The sequence below is a fragment of the Episyrphus balteatus genome, chromosome 1, assembly GCF_945859705.1.
Source record: "Episyrphus balteatus chromosome 1, idEpiBalt1.1, whole genome shotgun sequence".
NCBI classification, from domain to species: domain Eukaryota; kingdom Metazoa; phylum Arthropoda; class Insecta; order Diptera; family Syrphidae; genus Episyrphus; species Episyrphus balteatus.
The window spans coordinates 171567349-171591605 of record NC_079134.1 but is presented as its reverse complement, the minus strand read 5'-3'; the positions used below and the strand labels follow the sequence as shown (position 1 = coordinate 171591605).

At 31.4% G+C, this 24257-nt stretch overlaps 4 protein-coding genes across 4 annotated transcripts; 2 read left to right on the top strand and 2 right to left on the bottom strand.

The window, feature by feature from the left end:
- Positions 1 to 777: 777 nt before the first annotated feature.
- Positions 778 to 6458, bottom strand: LOC129905751 (uncharacterized). Its single transcript, XM_055981312.1, has 3 exons — positions 6001 to 6458; positions 5408 to 5856; positions 778 to 955 (listed from the first exon to the last, which is right to left on the bottom strand). The coding sequence occupies exons 1-2, from the start codon at positions 6065 to 6067 to the stop codon at positions 5420 to 5422; spliced, it is 504 nt and encodes a 167-aa protein (XP_055837287.1). The 5' UTR covers positions 6068 to 6458; the 3' UTR covers positions 778 to 955; positions 5408 to 5419.
- Positions 6459 to 9817: 3359 nt separating this feature from the next.
- On the top strand, positions 9818 to 11231 carry LOC129921105 (splicing factor 3B subunit 4). Its single transcript, XM_056002783.1, has 3 exons — positions 9818 to 9965; positions 10045 to 10128; positions 10190 to 11231. Exons 1-3 carry the CDS (start codon positions 9932 to 9934, stop codon positions 11146 to 11148), a joined length of 1077 nt encoding a protein of 358 aa, XP_055858758.1. The 5' UTR covers positions 9818 to 9931; the 3' UTR covers positions 11149 to 11231.
- Positions 11232 to 13519: 2288 nt separating this feature from the next.
- LOC129906487 (cyclin-dependent kinase 9) lies at positions 13520 to 18194 on the bottom strand. Its single transcript, XM_055982270.1, has 4 exons — positions 17823 to 18194; positions 17679 to 17763; positions 17353 to 17610; positions 13520 to 14335 (listed from the first exon to the last, which is right to left on the bottom strand). The coding sequence occupies exons 1-4, from the start codon at positions 17969 to 17971 to the stop codon at positions 13649 to 13651; spliced, it is 1179 nt and encodes a 392-aa protein (XP_055838245.1). The 5' UTR covers positions 17972 to 18194; the 3' UTR covers positions 13520 to 13648.
- Positions 18195 to 20078: 1884 nt separating this feature from the next.
- On the top strand, positions 20079 to 21183 carry LOC129921374 (28S ribosomal protein S15, mitochondrial). The gene is made up of 3 exons (XM_056003178.1): positions 20079 to 20404; positions 20464 to 20597; positions 20658 to 21183. The coding sequence occupies exons 1-3, from the start codon at positions 20193 to 20195 to the stop codon at positions 21131 to 21133; spliced, it is 822 nt and encodes a 273-aa protein (XP_055859153.1). The 5' UTR covers positions 20079 to 20192; the 3' UTR covers positions 21134 to 21183.
- Positions 21184 to 24257: the final 3074 nt, after the last annotated feature.

Genomic DNA, 24257 nt, shown 5'->3' with positions numbered 1-24257 from the left:
ATAAACATAAAAGATTTCATTTAAATACGATTACAACAAATAATTAAATTTTACAAAAATTAAAACAAAAAATTAACATACAAAGACGATAAATCATTTCTTAGAAAGAGTGTTTAGACGCAAATAAATATTTCGGACACATTATAGACTGATGTGACATATAATGTGTTTTCTAATAAATATTTTTTTTACAACCATTTACTTTATACAAAGAAGAGTTTTTTTTTTTTTTGTTTTATTATTTAAACTTATAAATAATTTTTTTTTGTTTACTTTCTACTTGATTACACACATTCACTTTTATTTTTTATTTACAATTATTTGTTCATGGAGTTTATTTTTTTTATTTAAATCGATATGTAAAATTGTAGATGCAACAAAATTAGCATGACAATTAAGTTGGGAAATTATTTAATTTTTAAAAATTTTTTTTTTTACTTTTTTTTTTGTCTAAATGTATAAGAAGTTAAAATTGTTAAAATTAATTTAGTATTTTTTTTTTATTTTTAAATTTTAATTTAGTTTTGGTCATCGTCATAGTTGGTAATTTTAAATTAATTTATAATGTGGTGAATGCGCGATACCATTTATTTTTTTTTTCTTGTTATTTTCTTCAATTTTTTTAAGAAGAATACTTAGACTAGAACACAAAAAAAAAATTGAATAAGTTTCCTACCTTTTTAAAACTAAAAACTATTACATTGATAGACATTTTTTATGATCCACGTGGTATTTTTTTTTTTTTTTTTTTTTTTATAGTTGCGGAAACATGCAGTCTTGTTTTTTGGTGAATTTGTGGTTGGAAATAGCTTTTTCTTTTGTTTTTTCTTAAAGATGTGAGTAGTTGTTCTGGTGCAAGTTTCTTTAAGTTCTATTATGGCAAGAACTGTGTAGTGTAGTATGTCGTTGATTGCCTAAGTTTGTTCGCACTTCAAATGAGGAGATCTAATGAAAGCTGTTTGTGAAAATGATTAGTAAAAGAGTAATTGAAGAAATATATGTTATAATGTGCGTTAGTAAACCCAAAATGCACAAGCCAGGTATCAAAAAAGGACAAGTAAGGAAGTAATAAGCACAGCACAACTACAGTTTTTTAAAGTAAGTTTTTGTTACGTTATATGAATATTACGGGATTACTTTCTATTTTCACGAACTGTATGCTAAAAAAAAAACAGTATTAATTTGTCAGCTAGCAGAAGGGGCAGTACAACGTATGTATGTCGGGTCAGCTAGTATTGTCCCAACAATTGTTTGAAGATAACAATATTTATGATGTGAAATTCATAAGAAAGAGCCATTGTTAATTTCATATCAATTATAATATAATCCATACATTATATTACATATTAACACCCTAATGTATATGAATAAAAATAAAATACCAACAAACCTTCATAAATATACTATTTGTTGAACTAACCAAAAATGCATAAATAATTTAGCATTCATTAACGCTCACTGTATATTTAAACAAACCCTTTGCTTTTTTCCGTGATATATGCAAACAATGTATATTTTACGAGTGTTGTGAATTTTTATTTGATAGCATTTTTTATAGCTGATTAATAAAAAATTGTGCCATTGTGGCTAACAAACTGTGTAAATAAATTTTACACAAAGATATTAATCATTATTTATTGTTTCGTAGCAAACATGTTTTCTGCAGTTTTCTGGTTTGTAAAAAAAAATCTTCATCGTTTGGTTGACATTCAAGATTCACAATGTACAGAAAGAATGAGAGAAAATTAACGGCGGCCTATACAGGGTTTACTACTACACCAATAGACCTGGTAAATTATTTGCCAAAAACTCAAAAAAAAATGTATTAATGTTTGGGAAAGTTATTTTTAGTAAGAATGGAATTTAATAATAATATAATTTATTGCTATTTAGCTAATCAATAATCCAAAAATACAATAATACAATAAACCTCAAAATAAAGCGAGCAAAATATTTTCTATTAAATTTAAATATAACAAGAGCACAAACAGTTCAATTCAACGGTATTTTAATTGAGAAAAACTAGTATGTATTTGCTCCCATGACCTTTGTTTTTAATCACAGCTTCGCATCGACCTATCATAGACACCTTCGAGGTCATAAACACCTTCGAGGTGTTAAAAATCACCAAGCCTGCTCAACCACGGTACGGTTATTTTTAGGTTTGGCTTAGAAACTTCTTCGTTTGTATCAATCCTAAGATTCTGGAAAAGATCGAAGCCGGGAGACTGAGCACGCCAAACTATGGACTTCAAACACTCTCCTCGAGTGCTTTGGGTTTTTATCCTGTTGTAAAACTCATTTATGGCAGTATAAAAACCAAAAATTGGCAAAAGAAAATTGTCTTCAAAGTCTTTCTTCTGAATTAAAAAAGAAAAACTTCTCAAGTGAAATAATGCTTTGTGTAGATTCTACACTTTTTGGAGAATCTCCAAAGGATTTTTGATATTTTTAAAACCCAAATAAATCATATCTGCCAATGTGCCACCTAATATTGAACTTCGTGCAGGACAATGATCCGAAGCATAAAATTAATCTAAGAATAAAAGTATTAAAAATTGATAGAGGTGGTACTCAAGTAGCCTTGATCTTAAATTTTTTGCGATGTGTGGCAACCTTTAAAATAATTTTTAAAAAAATATGGATATAAATAAACTAAAGATAAACATTTCATTGACCTTTTGGGATATTAATATAAAGCAGACAAGTTATAATGGATATTAAATATTTTTAAAATATAAATAAAATTACAATTTCAACAAACTAAATGAACACGATCAATTTCGTTCACTTTGCAGTTTTTGATTAATTTGTAGGCATTTATATATATATATAGCCATAAAAATAAAAGCAAAATTGCAAAAAATGGAGAGAAAAAGAATTGCATAAAAACTACATCAAAATCTTATCTAATTACGTTTTGTATTTATTTTTAGTAAATTTAAAACAAAAATTGGGTTTCATTATTTTTAGGATAGAGACTGACGACCCAATCGAAAAAAAAATCTTTGGCCACTTGTAAAACAGAGTTAAATTTAAATTTATTTTTTACTATCTTTAGACCGAGAGCCCACAGCAAATTTTGGGAGTGGAGGTATAACCAAAATGTGAGTATGCAGTTTTATAGCCTTGTGCCTAATGTATTCGAAGGTCTGGCAGTTGGGTTAAACAACGCTAGTTTTCAAATTAATGTGAGAAGGCAAAGGAAGCAAAAAATTTACATTCTGAATATAAGGAATGATGCTCTGTCATTTCCCCTAAGCCTCAATACCTCAATCTCGGTGATACGACAAATAGAAATAAAGATATAAGCTTTTTTAACTAACCATATCAACTCTCTTCTTGGAGAGTTTTGAGTTTAAAAATAACAAACAAAAAATTAAATAGAAAAGTCTCCAAAACAAAGCCGCTTAAAAAGCTTATATCTTGAGTTCTATTAATCGCATCGTCAAGATTGATGTCTTCAGGCTTAGGGAAAATGACAGAGCATCAGTTGCTCAATTAAAGAACATGCAATAATGTGAATTTAGTCTACTTATATGAATTTGAAAACTCACATTTTTCAACCCCTTGAAAATAATACAAAACCGCGATTTAAAGCTGCCAGACTTTGGAATTCGTTATTAGAACGTATAAGGCTATAAAACTGCATACTCACATTTTGGCTATACCTCCACTCCAAAAATTTGCTGTGGGCTCTTAATATCTTGTTTAAGATCCATTTTTCAAAATGTTGGGAAATTGATTTTTAAAGTTCAGATTGAAAAGTTTTGTTTATATTCGAAAGTTTTTTAATTGGTATTGATTTTTTGCTGGAAGCCTTGATAATTAATTATTAATTAAAATCAAAGAGGAAGTAATTTTGGATTGAGGATATTGGACAAGATAGATATTATGAAATATAATTACACTGTGCTACAAAATAAAAAAAAAAAAAATACACCCGAGAAATAACATAATGTAGGCTGTTTGTATGGTCGAATAATGCATAAAAATATTTTTGTTATATTTTTGGAACCCTCCATTTTTTTTTATTTACAAAAAACCATTTTTACAGACCTTACGATGTAATCTATCAATATTTCAGTCATTTTTCTAACAACTCTCAATATGTTATATGTTTTTGGAAAGAGGATTTCCAGATTTCCTTTTGAATGATGTATATAAGTCTATTGTTTAAACAAATTAAGTGTAGGTTTTTATCCCACAAATCTTGAAAAAGTGATTTTTTTCCCAATTTTTTCAACTTTACCCAATTTTTTTTGCAAAATAAAACAAACAAAAAAATAAAGTAAGGTTATATTCTGAAAGAATATACATTTAGGCACAAATTGGCGTATTTTTTTTATTGAATTTGACCAAAACTGCGGAATCTATGCTATTTTTTCGTAAATAGAAAATTTGGTTTTTCATGATGTGAATTGCAAGGTGCACAATAGGGTGTTCATTATTTTAAAATAATAAGAATTTCTATGCTCCTAGGATCTTATATGGTTGGAAATAAACTAAAAAAAATATTTTCCAAGTTTCAAGTCTCTAACTTAATTCTAACCCGTGCCGCCAAGCGGTTGAAGTTTCTTATGGGAATAACATGGGGTTTCTTGGACCTTGTTCGATCAATTTTAAATTCCAGCCAAACCATTCGTTCAAAAAATTTAAAACTTTATAGACTCAAATTTAATAAGTGTAGATATCATGTGAAAATTTTTCAGATTTTTAATTGTTATAATTTTAGAGATTTAGCTTGTTAAAAAAATCATTTTTTTCAGACTTTTTCAAAAATCGCTTTTTACACGTTTAATGTCAAAAAATTAAAAAACATACATTTTTAATCACAAATAAGCGTAGTATTCAAAGTTATATAATTAACTATTTTTTTATTTATTTACTACAGTACTTTTTTTTAAATCGGGAACACGTTTTTTGAATATCGATATCCTCTTTCCAAAAACATATAACATATTGAGAGTTGTTAAAAAAATGACTGAAATATTGATAGATTACATCGTAAGGTCTGTAAAAATGGTTTTTTGTAAATAAAAAAAAATGGAGGGTTCCAAAAATATAACAAAAATATTTTTATGCATTATTCGACCATACGAACAGCCTACACTTTGTTATTTCTCGGGTGTACCTAACTAAACAAGATAGAACGAAATGGTTTCGTAAAAAATTGCCTTTAGAACAACGAATTGCTTCTCTGTTATTAATTTTATTTATATCAACTAAGTAAACAAAGAAGAATAAACAAACTCTACTTTTAATATGCGATCGTTTATAACTTTGATAAGATAACTTTAATCTATCTTCTCATGATAAACTAACTAACTAAAGAAACCAATAAATTCTACTTAACTGCACTTACGAGACAACTTACTTAACTAATAATACAACTATATATACTTACTTATTATTTCTTTTACATCAATGGCGGATCTTCAAGTTCCTGTGTCATCATCACATCCTCATAAAGCGGTCGATTGCGCCGCCGACTAATCACATACTCCCTCAATCTCCGCACTGGATGAAACTTTTTAATTCCATATGCTGCCCCAATAACCACCATCACCAGCATCATTGGCACCAGAATACCAATCACAACATGATGTGACTCGGCTGGCGGTTGTATATGAACCACTGTCTTGCCTTTATTACTTCCCAAGCTACTGCTTATAGCTGCCGACCCTCCGTCGCCTATACTATTCTCATCTTCCACACAATAATCAGAAGGCCCGGTGCTATGCGGGTTGATTTCGTAGCGCTGGGGGCACCTGCACTCGCCTTCGTCATCGTGATCTAGTTGCGAGCAAATTGAATGCGGGGGGCAGTCCAATTTGTGGATATTGCACGATTGATCTGTGGATTAAGAGAGAGAGGAGAGTGAAAAAGAGGGGTTGAGAGAACATATATCACAAAAAAAGGTGTCCAATTGCAAATGGAACTGTGAGGTGGAGGGAAATTGTATGGAATGGTGTGAAATACGACGTAGGTATATCTTACATTTAGTCGATGCAATTGTTAAATACACGGCGATGAGTAATAAAATAACTTGAAACAATTTATCCATTGTTTTTGTTAATTATTTTTTTGTTTTTTTTTTGGGACAGTATTATTTATTATTATTTTTTACAAAAGGAACACAGAGGCAAGACAACAACAACAAAAAGGAAAAAAAAATGTTATTATTTCTTTTTCGTTCCGAGTTGAGAGTTCGTTGATAGAGCCAAGGGATATAATTTTGATTGGACGACAAATAAGTTGCCACACATGAAGCAGGGGGATATTCATTTACAACAAATGTGAAAACTTCATGGTTAGAGTTTTTTTGTATTTATATTTTATTGATTATAATAATTTTTTAGATAATATCACCCACAACAATAAGAAAATATTATTTATACGATCGAAAATGATCCACGATGATGACTGGAAAATTTTTCAGAAAATTTTGTTTGATGTTTTTCTTTGAGCGTTGATTCGTTGATTTTGGTATATTTTTTTTTTCCTTTTTTGGGTTTTTTTGTTTTGGGGTATTTTTCTGAAGACGTTCGTTTTTTGTTCGCTTGCGTCGATTTAATTCGCCCTATTTTATACAGGGTGATGCAAAATGTTTTCTTTTGGTTTCTAAAACTCTAACGGCTAGACCACATCACCGGAAGGGTATGCGGTAGCGGTGCGGTTATATCCAAACTGGAACGTCTACGTTCAGGTTTGGATGGTATAGCAAAAGTGTATTTAGTATGTGTATTTGGTGTAAAATCTTACAACACTACAACAACAAAATATATGGATTGAAATTTTACAATGGTCTTGCACTTTTGCTATACCCTAACCCTATTGCAAAATAAAAATACAATGGAGTAAAATTATTTTTGACAGATGGCAGCTCACCGTCGCGTATCCCATGATAAACAGTTTGTCTTTTTTATTCTGTCTATGTCTATAATGGTTGTCACTACTCATGTCCAGTAATTTAGTTTCTTTTGATGTAAAATAATTAGTGAAAATTAATTAACCCAAACAAAACAAAGAATTAAATTATAAAAAATGGAAAAAGAAGAAGCAACGGTGGAGGAAAAAAAAACATCATTCATGCTTCAATTTACTATAGATAAGAAGAGGGGCGTTCACGATCTATTGTAAAAAAATAAAATTTTACATTTTTACTAGGCCTGTTGCACCAGATCGTGAATACCCCTAATCTTTTTGTGAATTCATATAGCTGTGTTTTTTTGTTTATCTATATAGATTTTGTGCAAAAAAACGACATCGAGATTTTTGAAATCCATGCAAACATTTGGCACCACTGTACATATACTTTGGCAGCTGTCTGTCAAAAATGTTGCTTTTGTTTTTTTTTTATTTTAACTCCGAAGAACATCCATGTTGGATGCAAACAAAAATTTTCATATGGCCATGGCATCCATGTTGGATTCAAAAAAAATTTTTTCACAAAAAACCAAAAATGATCTGTATATTCTTAGCTGAATTTTAAGACCATGACCATTAACATTAGTTGCGTCGTTCTTGTGTTATAAGTACGGTGACCATCCGTCCCGGTTTACCCGGGACTGTCCCGTATTTCTACAGCTTGTCCCGGGTTTTTATTTAAGAAACCCGGGACGTATAAGTGTCCCGTATTTTGTAATTTGTCCCGTGATTGTCCCGTATTTGCACATTCTCTGATTTTTTTATTCAATATTTTAAAGACTTTGTACGAAAAACAAGAAAACAGTGATTGGAAATTAAAATTTTTCTAGTACGCTGCTGAAGCAAAACGAAAAATTTTCTAAGTCTCCAAAGTAAAAAAACGATAAAAAAAAACTCTCCATATATTCTAGCACAGGTAAGAATTTCGTTGCCTAAGCTGCGTACTGTGCAACGAAAAGCAAAATTTTCGTTTACGATTTCGTTTTGCCTCTAGACTAGGCTTTAGTTTTTTTTAAATGTTCGTCCACTCGTATTTAGTTCCAGCTTCTGTTTGTCAGGTTGGTACACCAGGAAAGATGTTTTCAAATAAAGAACAATATATGGAAGAGTAAAGAACCCAGATAAGTTTCAAAACTTTTAAGGACATGTTAAAAGTTGTGTTAAGGTTTATACAATTTCAAAACCATTTAAATAAAAATGTTAAAACCAGCTCTCCCGATTTTGATTAAAAATATATTTTTTTAGAAGTTATAAACAGACATTAGCTGCGTTCCTTTGGAAATATTTATTTACTTTTTAGTACTTAAAACTACTTTGAACTACTTTGCTATATTGAAAAAGTAGTTCAAAGCGGCTTTAAGTACTAAAAAGTAGATAAATATTTCCAAAGGAACGCAGCTATTATTAAAAAAACCATTTTCTTGAATTCTGATTTCGTAAACGACTTAAATGATTTCAACAAAAACGCTCCCTAAAAATCGTTTAGGAAATCTTAATATCAAAAAAAGGAAAAATTATGAAAACTCATTTAAAAAAATTTTAATTTTTTATCCGTCCCGGGTTTGGCTTCCAGAAATATGGTCACCGTAGTTATAAGCGTTTGATGGTAGCCATATTGAATTTTTTTTCGATTTTTTAAAAATCAAATGTGAAAACTTTTTTATTTTTATTTCTAATTTTTCGAAAAAACTTTGGTAATTTTATATATGTACATATCTGTTCAACAATCTTATCAGGATCCATTTAAGACTTTTATCTGAAAAGTGCATTGCGTATATCTCGAGATATTAACATTTCCATGCAACCATGTCAAACAAATTTTTGATTATTTTTTTCTATGAGAGTTTTTTTCAAACCTCGTTTTCTCCGCTTTTTTTTTTTTGTTAATATTTTCAGATATTTCTGTATGAACACAACAATTAAACTACCTTGGCACTACTGTTTTTATCGAGAGAAAGTAAAATCTGGATAATTATCTGGATTTTTCAAAAATCTATACAGATAAAGTTTTTGTTGTTTTTAACACGTAAATTGTTTTGATTTCAAAAATCTCGATGTCGTTTTTTTGCACAAAATCTATAGGGGTATTCACGATCTGGTGCAACAGGTCTAGTAAAAGTGTAAAAATTTATTTTTTTACAATAGATCGTGAACGCACCTCTTCTTATCTATAGTAAATATTGAATGGAATCCATGATATGAATTATATCAGCTTCACTCTTTTTTTTTACGGAGTTGTCTTTCCACCGATGCTTCTTCTTTTTTTTCAATTTTTTTATAATTTCATTCTTTGTTGTGTTCGGGTTAATTTATTTTCACAAATTGCATCGAAAGAAACAAAATAAAAAAGAATAAGAATAAAAAAGATAAACTGTTCATGTTCATCATGGGCGACACGCGACGGCGAGCTGCCATCTGTCAAAAAAATTTTACACCATTGTATTTTTATTTTGCAATAGGGTTAGGGTATAGCAAAAGTGCAAGACCATTGTAAAATTTCAATCCATATATTTTGTTGTTGTAGTGTTGCAAGATTTTACACTTTTGCACTTTTGCAATGATACAAGACCAGTTGCCTCGGATCGTGAATACCCCTTATATAGATAAACAAAAAAACACACCTATTCTATCTTCCATTCGAATAATAGCCCCGTTCCATTGGAGGTGGTAGTTTACTCATGAGTAGATCTAGTACTAGAATTAACACATGATCTTCCACTCGAGGAGATAGGAATGTGTAGTTGTTGTACTAGATTTCTACTCACGAGTAAACTACCACCTCCAATGGAACAGGGCTAATGTACTTCAAGTATACGTTTGTTATTGTACAACATCTGTGAACACACTCCTCAACTTCGCCCAATTCGCCTTCAAAAAAATGACAGATGCGGTTAAATGATAGCGAATCTGTCAACCAGCCACAGTGTGTTCATGCAAAACGTTTGTAAATTTGTTAATTTTGTAATTTCATTTATTTTGACGAAAATACGCCAGCAAAATTATGGCTGCTGGCCCAATTGCTGAAAGAAATCAAGGTAAACATAAATCTCTAACCAAAATAATATTAATGTTCCTCTTTTAATAAAAAATAAATACTTCAAATTATCCTCTAAGATGCTACCATCTATGTTGGCGGCTTGGACGACAAAGTCACTGAAACACTACTCTGGGAACTTTTTGTACAAGCCGGTCCGGTTGGTAAGTTTTACACGAGTGCACCATACAAATTACAGTGGTTGTTATAAAATATAAATTGCAGTAAACGTCCATATGCCCAAAGATCGTGTTACCCAAATGCATCAGGGTTACGGTTTCGTAGAGTTCCTTAGCGAAGACGACGCCGATTATGGCATCAAAATCATGAACATGATAAAGCTCTATGGCAAACCGATTCGTGTGAACAAAGCATCTGCCCATCAAAAGAACCTCGATGTTGGCGCCAACATCTTCATTGGCAATCTCGATCCGGAAGTTGACGAGAAACTTCTGTACGATACGTTCTCTGCATTCGGAGTCATTCTGCAAACACCAAAGATCATGAGAGATCCCGAAACAGGTAACTCTAAAGGTTTCGCATTTATTAACTTTGCCAGTTTCGAAGCATCCGACACGGCTATGGACGCTATGAATGGACAATATCTCTGCAATAGACCTATCTCGGTTTCATATGCATTCAAAAAGGATTCCAAAGGTGAACGGCATGGGTCGGCAGCCGAACGTCTGTTGGCAGCCCAGAATCCACTTTCGCATGCTGATCGTCCGCATCAACTGTTCGCCGATGCTCCAGTTCCTCAGATGATGCCGGTGATGCCAGGGCAAATGATGCCACCGCCGATGATTGCACCACCACCTCCTCCAACACCGGGCGGTATGATGCCACCACCTCCACCGGTGCCACCCCCGCAATCGTCGTCATTCCCTTCATCGGTTCCGCCACCACCGCTGCCGCCAATGCCGGCCAATCAACCGCCATTACCTCCGCCGGTGGGTATTCCACCACCGCCACGCATGATTCCACCACCACCATGGCAGGGGGGACAGGCACCAGCACCTCCACCACCAAGCTTTCCGAATGGAATGCCTGGTGCGCCGCCTTCGGGCGCTCCAAGACCACCACCACCCAATTGGCGGCCGCCCCCGCCCTCAGGCTTCCAGAGACCACCATTCCCGCCAAGACCGCCACCATTCAATGGGGAAGCAGCAGCTTTTCAGTTTTAGTTAAGCTAATTTTATTACTCTAGAAAATAAACCAATATCTGACCTTTGAAATAAAACAAACTTTTTTTTGAAGAAACAATGAAGTGTTCAATTATTCATAGCAAAGCGTTAAGCAACATTAGTCCAGAAAAAATAAACTTAAAAGAAGGCAAACCCAGAAACAATTCGCATAGAGCTGAAAATTGGTACAGAGCATGTCGATTTATTTATTAATTTCATTCATCTATCGAGTTTACTCTTACAGATTGCTTATTTTAACCTACTTTACATTTTCAATTAATAATAATTTAAATACATTTCTTTCAAGACTTATATCAAAATTAAAATTTAATTCATTAAATAATCTCATACATCTTGAGAAATGGTTCATTTAACCCATTATTACATCTGTGCAAAGGAATATAAAACAATTGTCTACCTCGAATATTTCTTCTTGGAACATAAATATTTAAAAGACAAAGTAAATCGGGGCATTTAATATGGTAGGACAATATATCATAAATAAACATAACACAATTTACGAGCCGAGGATTATTCAGAGAATTTAGACCAATTAAAGCGCATTTTACAGAGTACTGCGGGGTTACAGGTAAATGCGATTAAAGTAAAATGTCAAAAGTCCCCACAATTCCCATGTGTGCATAAAAAGTAATTCAAGTTTTAATGTCGAAAATATAGGTTTTTCATATTTGAAACGGGAGAAGTTGATAGCTTCTTTGTAGGTTTTTTAATACTCTAAATGTTATGACACTTTTTTTTCTACGAGATATCGTGGTTTTGAAATGTGTCAAATGTCGAAAATAACGGGTTTTTTTCCTATTATGTACTCTTAAAGGATAAGTCCTATCGAAAAGATGTCTGTGAAAAACTGGTAGATAATGTGCTCCTTGATACAACTACGTTTTGTGTTTTATGTTAAACTAGTCTTTCAAACAGAAAAAAATTTTTGATTTGGTCAAAAATCAAAAATTGCGAATTTTCTTCTTCTAAATATGAGTTTTTGCCATATATTTTTAACTCATATCATAGACTATAACGTTTTCCACAAAATAGCTGAAGATAGGCTTTAGTAACACTTATCGTTCAAAAGACTGGTTTATCTAAACAAATTTTCATAGCATATGTAGATTATGTGTTTTTTGCATATTTTAATTCAATTTTTATTTCTCAGAGCTGTAATTAAAAAACATTTTTTTTTTAATTTGGACAAAAATCAAAAATAACAGTTTTTTATACTTAACTCTTCTAAAATGCAGTTTTTGAAATATATTTTATATTTATTTTATAACCCATGATGTTTTCCATAAAATAATATTAGGATGTGCTTTTTCATAGCTGCCATCGTTTAGAAGATATTAGCTTTAAGAGAGAGACTCTATAAGAAATCTACATTAAAATGCTCTGTACCAATTTTCAGATCTATGCGAATTATTTCTGTGTTGAATGTCTTTTTTGACCGAACTAAATTTGATGTAAAATAGTTGTAATTTTTTGTGGTTTTTTTTTTAACTTTGGCCATTTCATAATGTTTTTATGTGGACGTCTCAATTCGAAAATCAACTTATGAACTTATGAAAATTCATCTTTAACTAAATATTCACACTGCGATCGATTTGTATCTTTTCATGTCCTATTTAGGTATCCCTGCAGTACTGAAACATTTTGTTTCGCTAATACTGGCTGCTCCGTGAAGAGTATTAAGTACTTATTCGAAATTATAGAAACAAGCAGAGAACCACAGATGGATCATACACTTCATATAACACTCTTAATATTGTTCTTGAAAAAAAAAAATATCTCGGACGGTGAAACCGATTACCAAGCGAGCTGCAGAAAGCCATGTGTAAGTAAGTTAATTGAAATTAAAAAAACAAAACAAAAATGTTAAAGTTTTTGTTGCATCAAATTTGTTTTTGTATTAGCCCATTTTGAGAAACTTCTTTAAGTAGCGTATGTCAAAAGGTAACAGGATAGGCTAATTATTTTTTAATGATCGCTACCAGCTGTAGTTGCAATTTTTTATTTACAATAAAAACTAAAATCCTGCTTAGAAAATATTTCATTTTTTGAAAAAAAAAAAAAAAGCCGGTGGGAAAAAGGCCATTGTTCAAGTTTTTCAAAAACGAAGACAAAAATAACAAAAAATTATTAAAATTATTTTTATTTTAAGTGGAGTGATTGAATGTAATTCAATATAAGTTCAAGTAAACATCGACCAAAATAAGGCGTGTTAGTAAGGGTACGACAGATCTAACTGATGAGCCCACTGTCGTAGCTGGGCGAAACGCTTTATAAATTTTTGGAGTTGAGGTCACTTGAACTTATATTGAGTTTTTCTTTTATATAAATTGAAATAAAATTATTTATATTTTTTTATTTTTGTTTTTTATTTCACGAGTCTTAACTAAAAGAAAAAAATTTCACCTTATAGACGAACAAAGTATAAAAAAAAGTACCCGAAGTATTCGGGTCGGTCGCATGGAAAACTAAAATCAAACTCCTACCAAACCCTATCGATCAGACTATTATCCTGTGGCTTAGGCATCATCGTAACCATTTGCTGTTGATATTGTCGTGCTTGTCCTGATCTCCTTGGTGTAGCCAAATACTCGAACATACTTTGTAAATGTTGTGACAACATTTTACTCAAATCACTTGGCATGGGGTCAGTCCAAAAGAAATCATGATTCAAAGCGGTATCTGCATCAATTCTTTTCTTTGGATCCAATGTTAATAGTTTATCCAACAAATCACAGCCATGCAAATCCTTAACATACGGTCTAAGTCTATCTTTGACTTTTCTCTTATGACCTCTTGGCAATTCAACAGTCTTGTAGAGTTCCAGTTCTTCGACTCCAGGCCAAACATCTGGTGTAAATGAGCCACATAGCTGTGAGATATAAATGAGTTGTTGTTGTTCAGTGTTTCCTTGCATTATTGGCGAACGTGTCCACATCTCAGCCATGATGCAACCAGCTCCCCACATATCGACGGGTGGACCGTAGTTTCGATCACCTAAAAGCAGTTCTGGTGGACGATACCAAAGTGTCACGACTCGGTTTGTGTAACGATTCTTCTGTTCATTCTTTGGAATGCTAAATGCACGCGCCAAACCAAAATCGGCCAGTTTAAGGATACCATGCTTGGTTATTAGGACATTCGCAGCTTTCATATCACGGTGTAATATCTGGAAATAAACAAAGTAACTTTTTAAAATACAACGCATATTAAGAATTCCATTTTGCCAAATAAATTCAATAAATACTTTGTGGATAGTATACATGAAATAAGTGATATATGTTCCTTTTGTTAATCCGGTTGCTGCATCCTGCCTCTTTTAGTTTTTGAAAAATAGAGTTTTCTGATCTTAAAAAATGGTTTGTTTTTCCCAGCTCATGGAAAGCCTCCCAAATTTCCCCTATTCCAAAAGTTAAGAATTCAATAAAATGTGAAGACTTCAGACCAATTGATGCCCTCCCTCTCTATGAGAAGGTTCTTGGAATTGGAATCATTTTTTTGACTTTCATAAGTTAATAATTGAAAACCAGTCGGGGTTAAGAAAGCAGCTTTCTTGAGAAGGTGCACTTAATATGGTTATAGCAAACTGGAAGCAACAACTAGATGCCAAAAATAAAATTATTTGTGTCTTTATGGACTTGAAACGGGCTATTGAGACGGTTGACTGATTGATTTTGTTCGAAAAACTTGAAAACTATGGAGTTCGTGAAAAAAAACATTATCATGGATGATTTCGTACCTATCTGATCGAAGACAGAGGCAAAAATTGAACGATAGTTTATCGGATGAAATAATTATTGACATTGGTGTACAACAAGGATATAACCTAGGACCATTTTTTTCAATGTTTATATCAACGATATCGGCAGTGTTATAACAAATAATGAATAATAAATAATGAAATGCAGCTCGATTTAGATATCTTAATGTTTGGCTTAAAGCAAAAAAAAAACTTATTAAATATCGATAATGGCGTGATAAATGACAGTGCGAATTACTTAATCTTAGAATGGTGTTAGAACGAAAATTATAATACTCTATATTTTGTTGGAATTACGAGGTGTTTCTACTACACTTAGGAGCAAATGGAATCAAACTGCGTTCTGTAAAAACGATATTTGATTAGGATGTAATTGACATACACTAGGTGGCCACATGATTATGACCGAAGTTTTGAATAAAAAATTGTTAATAACCATTAATTTTGCTTACAAGCAGTGTTGCCGAATGAAAAAATAAAAAATCATGATTTTTAATCATGATTTGAGAAAAAAATCATGATTGACCAAATTTGGGAAAAGTAAAACAACAACAACGTGTTTCGGATTTAACATTAAGTCAAAATTTTAAAAATATTTTTTAGTTTGTACTTTTCAGTTTTTATGTTTACGTTAATGTACTTGGTACTGAACAATATAGATAAGAGTAATGGGCCATATTCATAGCCATATTTTAAAAGCGGTTCTAACTTAGTCTGGAGTCCAAAGTTATTACCCAGGTTAGAAGAAGCTCTTTTCCAAAGAAAAATCATGAAGTGGGTCTAAATTGTCTATGAATAAGATAAACCTCAGTATATTTTAGAAGCAAGAAAATAACAGCTTATGAAAGAACTATGAATATAGCCCAATACATTTTATAATTTTTTCTACTTTAAAATTAAAGCAATTGTGATTTTTGACAATTTCGTTTGGTGATTCAGTATCAAGTCTATTTCTAATTTTAGTTTTGAGAAGTGTTATTTTTAACATCTAAGCTGCTTTTAAGAAAGACTGGAGTTTATCCTATTCAAATTTTAGTCTCCATACAAATTATCGAAAATTTTTAGCCGAGCTAAAATGAATCAAATACAAATTAAAGTTAACATGAATGGGAATTTTATCTTCGCTAAAATTTAGTGCGAACAGCGTACCAGGCTTTAGGAAATAAAAAAAGTTTTTAAAAATCATGATTTGAGAAAAAAATCATGATTTCATGATTTGAGTTCAGAATTCATGAAAACTATGATAAATCATAGTTTTTGGCAACACTGCTTACAAGACCAAAAACTGTACATTTTTTTTAGATTAATTAGGTTTCCATACCATACAAGGAACTGAACAAATCTGTGCATTGAAGAATATGCGAGCAGATCAAACCAGAGTTCGTTACTCCACAAATTAAACATCCTCAATCAACGTTTGGTTTTTCTGTGATCCCAGGGAAGTATTAGACCTTCTTTGAAACACCAAAGGCAGGACCAAAACAATAAGTTGCTTGACAAATTATTGATTTCACGAGTTTTAAATCTGGTTTTTAAGCTAGAAGCTCCTATATTCTTGCACGGCGGGCTTTATGCCATATCCATACACCGCAAATAACGCACTTGGGGGATTCTTTGGCGAAAAGCTGCAGAAAACCTTAAACCAACTGGTGGAAAGGCTTAGTGCTGAGTGGCTGGATCATTACAAGCACACAAGAACAACTCATTCACGAGTTTCCGAAAGAATAAAGGAATTTTTGCAACAAAAAGAAAAGTTACGAAATATTAAAAAAAGGGTATTCTCCTCTATTGTCAACAATTTTTTTGACTTTACCTCTTTAAAAAAAAATTAGTAATGGCATAATGTTTTACACAACCGTAATAATAATTTCTGTACAGAAATAATAAAAAAAAAACATATTTTTTAGCGTTCTAGTTAAAGAATTTGTGAAGATTTTCGTCGGTCATAATCATGTGGCCACCTACTGTACATGAATGTTATGGTACCATTGAAAAACTTGAATCAATGAACTTAAAAATCTGTTCACTTTATAATAGATCCAATTAACATACCCAAATGAAGTAAGTAAGGAAAAAGGACTAAAATTGAAACAGAGAGTAGGTATCTGGAAAATTTAACATTACAAAAAATGAAGTGCAATTTATTGGCAGATAACGCTGAAATGAAACAGAGAGTATCTGGAAAATTCAACATTTAAAAAAACATGAAGTACAATTTATTGACAGATAGAGTTAATACTTTCATCTTATGTTACAAGGTTTTCTGAACTGAATTTATGAAGTTACGAGTATTTCTAACCACGAACAAGGTATACGAGGTTTTCTCACTAACGAGGTTTGCTAGGCAACAGAGTAGCAAAATTTGAATTTAAGGTAAATAAATAAATAAATAAACCTACAAATTAAAAAATAAAACTAACTATTACCTTATTGCTGTGAATATAGTACAATCCATTTAAAAGCTGTTGCATGACTTTCTTAATCTCTCCCAGACTGAATTTCACGTTAATATTTGACAAGAGACCAGCCAAATCATGTTCACAGAAATCAAAGACCAAATAGAACGTAGATCTGTATTGGTTGTGTAAAGTCGCCTTTGTTCTGCAGATTTCTATCAGATTGACGACGTTTTCGTGTTTCAAAAGTTGCAATATACGAATTTCACGTAAAGCAGTAATTGGAAACTAGAATTCAATAAAAAGTTTATAAATTAGTTGACCTAGGGAATCTTTGTAGACAAAGACAAACTTACACCTTCTTTTTCATTGTCCATTAGGACTTTTTTCATAGCCACGAACTTTTTGTTACTCTTCTTTTCTCTTGCTTTGAATACTTCACTGTAATTAAATGGATTATTTAGTTCAATTTCTTTTAATTTGATTTAAAAAGTATTTACCCAAAAGTTCCTTGACCAATTTTTGCAACTTTTTCATATTTTCCAGATTCATCGCAATAAAGAAAATCATAATCTTCGATGTATTTTTGTTTTTCGGCCAGTGTTAATTTGGAGGATTGTGGATGATCTTCTCGGCCACGTGAAGACATTTTTAGTAGAGTTTATTTGCCTTTACCTTTTATAGATCGATTTATTATTATTTTAATTTGAAGAATATAATATAAAATTCACTTTATTTATATTTTTGTAAAAATAAAAGATTTTTGGGAAAAACGAGAAAGCCACAGAAATGACTTTTGACTGTCAAATTTGAGTTAGACGATTTAGTATTAAGTGATGCCAGGAATGTGGTTTTTTGATATTTAATTTATTTTTGTGAATGGTATACTTTTTGTTATTTTAAAATAATATTTATGTTTCAGTTTTTTAAGAGAACAGAAGCTTATGTAATGCACAGTAATTCACTGGGACTTATGATAAGTTAAAAAAATAAGTCATTCTTATTTATACTTGTTTTTTCTAATTATCTACCTGAGAGTCATGTGAAAATTCCCAATTTTAATTACTTTTTAATTCATGTACCTGAACCGTTTGTTTAATAACAAAATGCAGAAAAGAGACAGAAAATCTAGCAGATACACTATTTAAACTTTTATCTACAGAAGATATAATCCAAGGTAATTGCATTTGTTTTCCTCGAATTGGAATTAGTAGGAAAATTACAAATTCAAAAATTACACGAAGAAATAAAATGATTTGAATGAATTTTGCTCGCAATAACCTAGTACTCTGTTAAGCCTAGTACGCAGATGAAGCGAAACGAAATTTTCCATACAAAATTTCATTGCTTTTTGTTTATCAGTACGCAGTTCTAGCGAAAAATTGGAGAGTTTTTACTCATTTCCCAACTAACATTTCAGCTTCGGTTAAGGTATTACAAAAGCTAAATTTCAGCTTCTTTTAAACTTTAGTAAGGTTGTTGGGCATGGAAAAAGGAGAACGTTATACAAGTTTGACCCTCTATAAGAATTTTAAACGAAGCTTTACCGAAGCTTTGAGATTTGACAGATAGCTTCGGAAGAGCTTGTATAGCTCTTTAATACATGTCTTATCGAAATTAAAAAAACAACTACAAAAACAAAAAAAATTCTTTTTTAACTGGTTTTTATTTGATTTTAAATCATGAATTTTATCTTTTGATCTGAAATTATATATATTTTTCCATTAGTTTTTAGTATACGTATTGATAATAATTTTAAAAGTATATCATTTTTTTGCCACACCCAGAAATCGAACTGCGTATCTGCTTCGTGGCAGTCCGCCACTCTACCCACTCGGCCATCGTAGTATATTAATTAATGAAGTCAAAAACTTAATCAGTTCAAATAGCAGAAATGTCAAAACAAAAAATGTCCGAGCTAAATTATTCAATGTCAAAACCAAAAAGTGTCCCAGCTAGATTATTCAATATCAAAACCAAAAATCAAATTTTAAACTTGGTAATTTCTATAAAGCTTCTATAAATTCATTAAACAGGCTTTTCCGAAAACAAGCTTTTTTTCGTTTAAGTTTCTTTAACAGTATTTAAACAACTTATTAGAAGTTGTTAAACAAGTTCGAACTTATATAAGCAATTAAATTCTGAAGCAAGCTCAATACAAGCTGTATAAAAAGTAGTACCTGCAAGATCTCGATTTATAGAAGCTGTTGTGCTAGTTGGGTTGTCACTTATTTTTTACTGTCCTGTGCATTTTTCTTGATTCCAAGAGCAGTGTTGACGGTTTTTTCACTTTTAATTAATTTATTTCTTGTTTAAAAATTATTTTCTGTTGATTTTTCTTGATTTTAAATTAATTTTGAATTTTTTTATTTTGACTTTGACAGAATACTCGAAGATATTTTTTCGTTAGCATTTACGCTGTCGACTTTGGAGACTTGAAAATTTTTCGTTTCGCATCAACAGCGTACTAGACTTTAATTTGGAAAATACTTCGATTGACTATTAAAATAGTCACAAATAACTATATTTAACTTTTTAAAATAGTTATCCCGATTTTAATTATGAAAATAGTTTTAAAAAAATAGTAAAAATGATTATTTTTGTCTCTCTGTATGCTTAATAGTGGTGTTTTTTTTTTTTCTATAAAAAATGAATACAATTTACAAAAAATGACACTTGGTTTCACTTATTTTTTAATTGGTCGAAAATAAAATTTTTCCTCCATCCTGGAACGTACTCTCTCAAACTTTTTGACATTTCTCTCTGACAAATGACATAACCTGCTAGCCCTAGTTGAATTTTTTATTTTCCTCCTACAAAAATTTCTTCACATTTTTTTTTCTCGGATAAAATAAAAATAAAAAATCGAGATGAATTTTATGAACTGCCTAAAAACGGTTAATGTAATTGCCCGACAATCAGTCCGGGAGTATGCCTTCAAGTCAGATTTAAAGATCAAATGGAATCGACCAGAAAAGATTTCTTGCATTTTGCCTGAGAAAAGCGGTGACCTTAGCAAATTGCCTACTATCAATAAAAAAGATCCACTACCCGATTTTCGTGATTCCAAAGAATTGAAGGAGTAAGTTTTGAATATGAAATCTTTGAAAATAGATATAATTTATATAAAACCTTCTTCAGGGCCGATGACATAGTAAAATCACTTTTTCAACTTGAAAATAATCCAAAAATCTTCACGAGTAATCTTTATCGAGAAATGCTTGTCAAAGAAGTACAAAGACATCCTCTAGATCTTGGTTCAATGGAAGCTAAATGTAAGTAGCGATCGTATTAATATTCACTTTCAATAATTCATGAATTTATTGCTTAAAAAGTGGCCAAAATGACGGCTACCATTCGTATTTTCCAAGAGCGTATGGAACAGTTTCCTCGCAATAAAAAAATGAAAGTTACACTCAAAGAAATGATTGACAAACGTAAGAAGTTCCTCAAGTATCTAAGACGTTGGGACTACAAACGTTTCGAATGGATTCTTGAGAAATTAGATTTGGAATATAAATCACCACCGAGCCACTTTCACTGGATTACCCGCAAAGAATCTTTGCGCAAATTAACCAACACTCATTGTAGAACATTTCAACATGACAAATTGAAGGAATATCGTTTGAAATTGCAGGCACAACAAATTCCATTTTTGGAAGAGAAAATCAAGAATTTAGAATTCATTCGTAAGGAACAGCAAGAATGTCAATTAGCGGTGACTGTTAGTGAAGATGAAATCAATGCTGTCAAGAAGCAACTGGAAGAGTTGAAGGTTAAAGAAGATGAGAAAGTTGTTAAATCTAGTTAAGGTATTTCATGCTGGTTAAAATAAAAATAGAATGAATGAATTAACTTTTATATTAAGCTTTTTTTCAAATGAGCAGTTATGATAAGCAAGTATGATAGGTCCCAAGTATCTTTCAAGCTGAGGTAAATGCCATTGTAAAATGTGCAGAAATGAACCTCGAATTGAATCACCGAAGCAAAAACATTGCCATTATGTCTGATAGTCAAGCTGGCCTAAAAGCACTTATGGGCCATTTTTTTCACTATTGCTCTTGAAGCAAACTCTCGAGTTTGCCAAGTTGAGAGTTGACTTTAACTCGAGAGTTCAAACGCAAGTTGTAATTTCTTTTTATTCACTAATAATTTTCTCAACTCTCCAGTTGAAATATGAAACAAAAACTGTCAGTTATTTAATTTAAAATTTGAATCTGTCATATCCATAGCATATTTGTAATCTTTTTTGTGTTTAATTTTTCGATTTTTGTTTGCTTTGGAATATTAATTCGCTGACACAATAACTGCCAATGCCAACCAAATTTTGACAGAAAAATTAAAAAAAAAATCTGAAGCAAACTTTCAAGTTTGGTCGGCAAACTTCTACTTTTTAGGGAAGTTGAGAAAACTGAAAATTGATCAACTCTCGAGTTTAAAATCAAAAGTTGAAAACGTCAACTTGGAGTGAACAAAACCGAGGATAAAAATTCTCAAGTTATGTTCAACTCCGAGTGAAAAAAAATGTCCTTAAATCTTACAAAATCAACTCCAAGCTAGTATTGAAGTGTATAGGAAAACTTAACGAACTTGGCAAAATAAACAAAGACACTCTCCACTGGGTACCTGGGCACGTTGATGTCCAGGGGAACGAGAAGGCGGACTCTTTAGCAAAAAAACGGGAGCAAATTCCCATTTAATGGGACCCGAACCGTATTGCGGAATAGGAGAAAATGTTATTAAAAATAAAATAAAACTAGACGAGGAGACCATGAGATCAAAAACCTGGACAGAACTACCAAAACTGAGACAAGCGAAAATGCTTCTCGGGAACTACAACCAAGAAGAAGAACGTTTCAACCAGGTCGAAGAGGAAAAATTACATTCTATAAAAATAACCCAAACACTCAATTTTCCGAAAGGAATTAGGTTAGAGAAACAGCTATAAAATGAGGAACTAACTCAGATAGCTTAAAAGGGGGGTACAATAGATCTTATAGGTCGCAGTGCATCTTACACCCCAAATACCAATCAATCAATCAATGATAAGCTCATTAAATTCTGATCTCGACTGCATCGTCCAATGCGTAGAATTAAATGATTCAAAAACACAGTGCTGCTTACTATATTTAAAATCGAACCCTCTATCTTTGCCAATATCCATGAGGGGCATCGAGGAAACTTAGATTTCCATTCCGGTATGCAACAAACCACCTTCTGTGGAATGAACACATATTGGATGTCGGTAAAAACGCTTAAAAACGTTTAGTAGAATTTCGGAAGTAGATTTCGGAACATTTATTTACAAAAATGTATTTAAAAAAAAAGTTATTTCCAACAAAATTATTTTTCTAACCATTTTTTTATTATTATTTTTTAAGTAGATCATATAAAAGAGAAGTAGGGAAGTAGATTTTATTTTGTTCCCAAAATCGAACTAAATCTACTTCGATCGAAGTAAAGTCTGAACCCTGACTTGAATACAATTTTGACATCTGGGCAGGTGCTCCGATAAAGTATTTGAGATTTGAGTTTCTTAGATAGAATACAAAATCGGGCTTTTAAAATATTAGATTACACTGGTCTACAAAAATTAATTATTTTTTTGGTGCGAACACTATAATATACTTTTCTATAGGTTTTTGATGTTCTGAATCTGAAGTCAGAAATATCCTATCAGCTCCCGTTTTTGAAATATTACCCTTAGAAAGTTAAAAAAAAAAATCGTTTTTTGACTTATTTTGAAGTTAACAAGATTTTCCCCACATGAAACAAAATATACTTTTCTGAAGGTTTTCGGTGTGTTGAATTCGAATCTGAAGTCAAAAGTATCCTATCAGTTCCCGTTTTGGAAATATTACCGTTAGAAAATGTAAAACAAAAAAACTTTTTTTTACCAATTTTGATATTATGACACAATTTGAAGCTTTTTTCAAGACCTGTTTAAATATTTGCAATATCTTTTATACTGTCCGAGATATCTTAAGATGAAATAAGTGTGTTTTTACTAAAAAGGAGATGAAAACGTGATATCTGTTTGATACATTACAATAAGCCAAAAAACTGAAGATATCTCGAACAATAAAAAAGATATCAAAAAGATTTAAACAGATCTAGAAAGAAGGAAAATAGTTCTTATATAAATGATTATAATTTATATTAAAAGAAAAATGTCTTCACATAAAAGCATAACCTCAAAAGTAGTATTTTTACATTTTTTTTCACTCGGAATTTTTAAAGCCATTGCAAATTTTAACCAAATGAACAAATTTTGCTCAGAATAGGCATATGAGAGTACCCATACCAATGCGACAACAGCCTGAAGGGTTTTTTTTATCGCACAAGAATTTTAGCTAATCTTATCATGTTCTGCGAATAGAAAGAAACAATTTGGAGAGGATTAAAGCCTAGTACGCTGCTGATGCGAAACGAAAAATGTTCAAGTCTCCAAAGTCGACAGCGAAAATGCTAACGAAAAAAATATCATCGAGTATTCTGTCAAAGTCAAAATAAAAAAATTCAAAATCAATTTCAAATCAAGAAAAATCAACAGAAAATAATTTTTAAACAAGAAATAAATGAATTAAAAGTGAAAAAACCGTCAACAATGCTCTTGGAATCAAGAAAAATGCACAGGACAGTAAAAAGTAAGTGACAAATGAGTAAAAACTCTCCAATTTTTCGCTAGAGCTGCGTACTGAAAAACGAAAAGCAAAACGAAATTTTCCGTACAGGATTTCGTCAACGAAATTTTGTATGGAAAATTTCTTTTCGCTTAAGCAGCGAATGTGTTAGAATGTGTTTTTTCTATTTTATTTTTACATAAAGTATAAAGCCTTAACTACATTGTTTAAAAAGTGAAAAGGTACAAAAATGAAAATTTTCAAAGGCATTTTTGTAAAGTTTTTCGGGCTGGAAAATTAAAACAAATGATG